The following is a 5,251-nucleotide window of genomic DNA, read 5'->3' as shown; positions in this document are numbered from 1 at the left end:
CTGCTTGTGCGCTCTCTCTCATTCACTCCCTCTCTCAAATAAATATTTTTAAAAAACGGGTGAATGATGTTGTGGTTGGAGAAATACCTGACATGGAATCCATTGTCGTCATCAAAATATCACCTGTTCTTGAATACCCTTAGAGCTGGGGAGCTCACTTCCTAACTAGGCTGCCCAAGAAGGTCAGAACCCAGAGGTCTCTAAACATCTCCCCCTCGGCTGCCAAAGAGCAGCCTGCCCACCCCTGCTCCCTCAGGGAAGGGCTTCTCCAGCCTGGCTAGAATGCCCAGCTCTCAGAGAGGGCTTCCTCAGCATGAACCAGCTGGGGCCGCACCTGGCAGAGAGCATTTTCTTCCAGCCCAGCCCTGTGGCTGCCAGTACAACACCTCTGGTCTTTCCCAGGATCTGGGCCAGGAGGGACCCCACAGGCCCTGACACCTCCCCCTCTCCTCTAGGCCTGGGGGCAGCATACCCCTACTCTGGTAATGGGCTCCTGGGGTGTCTGGCTCAGCCCCCCAACCCACCCCCATCCCCCGGGTCCCTGGACTGCTCTCCCGGGCAGGGCTGAGTGACCTCAAGCATGTCATGACACGGCCCCCCAGCTGCTTCCCCATCTCCAGAATGGGGCTAATGCGGGCTTGTGGGAGTGGATTCCTTTTATCAACCACCAAGCACTCGGTGTCAAGGAGTTGCTTTTATTATGTTTATTATCCCGTGTTTATTGTGGGCAGGGTGGGGGGTGGTTTTCTTAAAATGCTTTTCCTGAGCCAAAAGAACTCCAGGCCACCACGCCCTGGAGTGGCCGGCCGCGCACGGCACCCCTGCCACCCCTGCAACGTCTCTGGAAAGGAGAGAGAACGGGGCGAGCAGGCAAGCCTCCCCCAGAGGGCTCCCCAGGCCCGCTCCTCTGAAGAAGAAACCAAAGGCAGAGAAGAGCAAAGCACCCTGCCCCCCCAACCCAGGCTCATGAGGCTGGGCGTGCACCCCTGCGGCCTCCCCCCTTTCCTCAGGAGCTCCCCTCTCCTTCCTACCCCTGTTCTGGGGCTTCTCCATCCATGTTCTCTTTGTGGGCACCTCGGCCCCCAGCAGCCTGGCCTCCCTGTGACGTCCTAGAAGCCGCTTTGACGCACACGGCTCTGGTGTGTTGTCCGGAAGACCCAGATGCTCCCCTGGCTCACTCCAGCTGATTCTGGCTGCCCCCCTCCCCCCACTTGTTGCCTCCACCCTGAGAAAGCACACCGGCCTGGGGGTGTCCCACCGGCCTCACCCTGAAGGGAGTGGATCCGGGGGCCTGCAGCGCATCCTCCAGCACACCTCTGGGGTCAACAGCTCCCCACGCTCCCCCGAGCCTGCCCGAATCCGAGGCTGCGGCAACTCCGGCCTCCCTCTCCCGGGCCCTCCAGTCTCGCCCGCACCAGGAAAGGTGGCCGGGAGCCCTTCTCTGTCAGGGCGCCTGGTGGTGCGGGGAGGGTGGCCCGGCGGGCCCCTCACAAGTACATCTTCATGGCCTCATGCGTCGTGGGACAGTAGCGGGCATGGAGCTGGGCCAGCAGCGCCCGGGACGTGGCCTCAAGGCGCGTGCCCTGGCTCTTCTTGTTCCACACGTGGACAGCGTAGGTGGCCTTGAGCAGCCGGTGCTGCTCCTCGGGGCTGACCTCCTGGAAGTACTTCTTCCAGTCCTGCCAGGGGATGGGGTAGAAGGCCTCGCAGGGCAGGGCGGTGACGCCGCGGCAGGCGTGACTCTCGTCCAGGCTGCGGATGGAGCACCACTTCTTGAAGACCCGCGTGAGCAGCTGCGGGCCCTGGTGGCCCCAGATCCAGCCGTTGTAGTGGGCCACGAAGTCGCGCATGCACAGCGCCATGAACTCGTGGTGGCGCTCGAAGGCCAGGAAGGCACCGTTGAGGACGTAGCGGGACTGAGTGCCCAGCGTGTTGGTCAGGTTCTGCAGGTTCTTGAGGACGATGAAGTCCGTGTCCAGGTAGATGCCGCCGAACTTCCACAGGAGCGCGATCCGGGAGGCGTCGGAGAGCACGGGCAGCAGGTAGGGCTCCCAGCGGCGCTGCCGGGCCGCGTACCAGGCCGCCAGCGGCGTGTCCCGGAACAGCTCCTCCAGGTCCAGCGGGAGCAGGTGGACGTTGGGGAAGCAGCCCAGGAGCGAGAGGCCCAGGTGCCGGGGCAGGGAGGCGTTCCCGCCGGGTAGCCCCTTCATCAGGACCACCACCCGGGACTCGGGGTGGGCCCTGGCGGCCGACTCCACCGAGCACATGAATAGGAAGTTGGGGTTGGTCCGGTCTGACGTCTCCAGGAAGAAGATGTTGCCCGGAGGCGGGGTGCTGGAGAGCAGCGTAGGGGGCCCCAGTCGGGGGCAGGGGACATCGGCAGGCAAGTTAGAGAACTCTCTTTGGCCCCTGGGCTCTCCCACGATGTGCCAGTAGATCATGATGGAGACGAAAAACGTGAACTTGAAGCTGATGATGAACAGGGTGCAGACGCGCTGCCTCGGAGCTCCCCGGCGCAGCCGCAGCAGGCACTCAGGGGGCCTGGACATGTTCTCCGCAGATGACGCCAGGAGGCCGCAGCACGAACTGGCTGGTCTGCAAGAGACGAGCATCACATTCGGGCCGACTGCTGGCATCGCTCGCCCGAAAAACACTTCCCTCAAGCACCAGCTACGGCCAAAGCCGGCTTCCCAAAGCCCACGGGCCTGCTGGCCCTGAGTCCCACCTCCTTCCTCACCTGCGAAACGGGAATGGCAGGCCAGGGGCCGCGGTCTGGGCAGAGTCCCTTTGTTCTCTGGGACACACCTGGGAGCTTCCCGACACGGAGCTAGTGCTACCTACAGCATGTGGCCTCCGCGGGCCCAGGCCAGGGTCTGGCACAGGCGAGGTTGTCAGAAGCGATGCCTCTGCCACGTGGCCCACGGGCCTCTCTGTCCGGTGATGCCTGGGCCCCTCAGGCCACTGGCAGCCCGTGATTCGAGGCCTAGCCCACGGGCCCCTTAGCCCCATTCAGTTCCACAAGCCAGGCCTGGAGCTGCTCCAAGAGGGCAGACTGCCAAGTAGCCTTGGGGCCTTTCAGCAGAAAAGCCTGGGGCTTGAGCCGGCCTGGGCACTGGCATGCTAAGGGGCTGGCAGGCAAGCCTGCAGGGCAGGTGGGCTCCAGGCACACAGGGATGCATGCTGGGTCCTAAAGCCCTTGTCTCAGACACAATGGAGTCTCCTGGGCGCCTGGCTTCCCCAGCCCCTGCCCTCGACCGTGCTTCTTATAGACACAGGTCTGGAGCCTAGGACTATTGCCTTTCGACCCTCACCCTCTCCTGGTGATGTCCACCTGGCCAGCAGCCAAGAACATCCTGGGGGCCCAGCAGGTGGCTGGGGAAAGGAAACAGGCTTGGGCTCTGTCCCCAAGGGCAGGGCTATGGGAGCACCTGGGAGACATGGGACCTGAAGTCTGCCTGAACCAGCTAAGACCTGGGGCAACTCACTCAGCTCACACTTCCAGGCCAAGAACACTGGAGCCCACTAAAGGGTTGACCATCACCACACATGTGCCAGGTGGCCTGATGGGGACGTCAGACACATTTAACTGGCTGAACCCTCACGGCCGCCCTATGCAGTGGCGATCATCACCCCCATCTCACAGGTGAGGACCTCGAGGCACCGAGAAGTCTGGTAACTCACACACGGTCCCGCGGCAGGCAAGTGGCAGGGTGGGGGCTTGAAGCCAGGCCACCTGGCTCCAGAGTCTACTCTCTCAACACTGTACCGTCCTGCCTGGGAGAGAAATGGTGCAGGGGATGTGGGCATGTGCCCAGCACTTTGGGGACTCAGTGCACATTCACCTGGGCTGTTCTCACTATTCACAGAATCCCGGCCACCGTTTACTCAGCGTCTTCTCAAATCTTGGTGCCCCATACACACCCCCTCTGGCTCTCCGTAACCCCAGGGGTGGTTGGATCATTTCTACTTTAGAGGCCAGGAAACGTGGACACACAGCGGGGTGGAGGGACCGTGCAGCCTGGGGGCTAACGGGGGCCAGAGTGAACCCCTCCCCAGGACAGACAGGCTTCACAGCCTGAGAGTGGTGCCGGGAGGCTGGGACTCGAGCCTTTGGCGTGCCCTCCCAGTGGAGGGCTGGGAACCGCGCTGACGTCACTGGCTGGTAACTGACCAGCCTGGGCGGCCCATGGTGGCGAGGTGGGGATCCGGCAGCCCGGCAGCCCTCCGGGAGACACGCCCTGGCTCAGCAGCCAGACTCCTCTGCCAACAGGAACACGGCCCTTCCACACACTCTCCGTGCCCACAAATCCATCTGCAAAAGACGGGGAGACACACAGTGAGGAGGGTGGCGGGCTCACGGAGGCCTCATCCCGCAGCCATACAAGGTCACTTGTTCATTGATTCACTGGCTCTCTTGGCCCCACAGGGAGGGTGCTTGGGAGAAGGGAAGAGCTAGGTTGCACTCTGCCCCGGGGGAGCTCTCAGCGTGTGGGGGGGAACGATCTGGAAGCAGACAAGGACAACGCTGGTGACAGCTGAAATGGAGCAAAGGGTCCAACGGAGCCAGTGAAGGTGGCTTCCTGGAGAGCTGACACTGATGGAAGGGCCGTGGCCAGATGGGCCTCCGTAAGTGCCATGGGGGCCTGCGCCCCTTCCCCCTGCCAGAGCCCGGCTCAGTGCCTGGCACACAGTAGACCCACACAAACTGACTCACCCTCTCCCTGATCTGCTCCCTCATGGACTCACTCCCCCGGCGGCCAGAGGGACACTCCGAAGACACAAGCCAGGCCATGTCATTTGTCTGTGAGACCCTCAGTGATGTGGGAGGCCCAGGTCTACCAGGTCCTGCGTGTCCCCCACCCCTGGCCTCACATCCCGCGTCTCTCCCCGTCGTCTGCTCTACCCCAGCCACGCCCGGCCTGCTCGCTCTTTCTCAAACCCGTCCCCGCCCCCCCCCCATATTGCCTTCTCAGGGCTTCTGTGTATGCTGTTCCCTCTGCTTGGAACGCTCTTCCCACAGCTGTTCACCTGGCTCCTTCCCTCACCTCCCTTTGGTCCTCACTCAGAAATCATCTTCCTGGGGGGCCTCCCAGCCCCGAGAGTCCCACCTCCCCTGTCACTTCATGGCCTCCTGTGGAGTTCACTGTCCCCGGTGCTTCATCTAGCATACGGGACATCTTGTACTCGTTTGTGCGGGTTATTTATGCGGAACGTCACTCCACAGGGATGGGTATTTTTTGCGTTTTGCTCA

General features: G+C 62.6%; 1 protein-coding gene across 2 annotated transcripts; it reads right to left on the bottom strand.

Annotated features, from left to right (window-relative positions):
• Nucleotides 1-645: 645 nt before the first annotated feature.
• Nucleotides 646-4,348, bottom strand: A4GALT (alpha 1,4-galactosyltransferase (P blood group)). 2 transcript variants are annotated; one of them, XM_021687780.1, is made up of 2 exons: nucleotides 4,172-4,348; nucleotides 646-2,595 (listed from the first exon to the last, which is right to left on the bottom strand). In XM_021687780.1, the coding sequence occupies exon 2, from the start codon at nucleotides 2,547-2,549 to the stop codon at nucleotides 1,488-1,490; it is 1,062 nt and encodes a 353-aa protein (XP_021543455.1). In that variant the 5' UTR covers nucleotides 2,550-2,595; nucleotides 4,172-4,348; the 3' UTR covers nucleotides 646-1,487. The 2 variants fall into 2 exon arrangements, with proteins under 2 accessions (XP_021543455.1, XP_044771713.1); XM_044915778.1 differs by lacking the exon at nucleotides 4,172-4,348 and adding an exon at nucleotides 2,738-2,993.
• Nucleotides 4,349-5,251: the final 903 nt, after the last annotated feature.

Source organism: Neomonachus schauinslandi, chromosome 5 (assembly GCF_002201575.2).
Source record: "Neomonachus schauinslandi chromosome 5, ASM220157v2, whole genome shotgun sequence".
Classification (NCBI taxonomy): Eukaryota; Metazoa; Chordata; class Mammalia; order Carnivora; family Phocidae; genus Neomonachus; species Neomonachus schauinslandi.
Note: the sequence above shows the minus strand (reverse complement) of the source record. Positions and strands in the feature narration are given on the sequence as shown.

Excerpts from the sequence above, each read along its gene's own strand:
- A4GALT (XM_021687780.1), bottom strand. The coding sequence starts at position 2,549 with ATGTCCAGGCCCCCTGAGTGCCTGCTGCGGCTGCGCCGGGGAGCTCCG.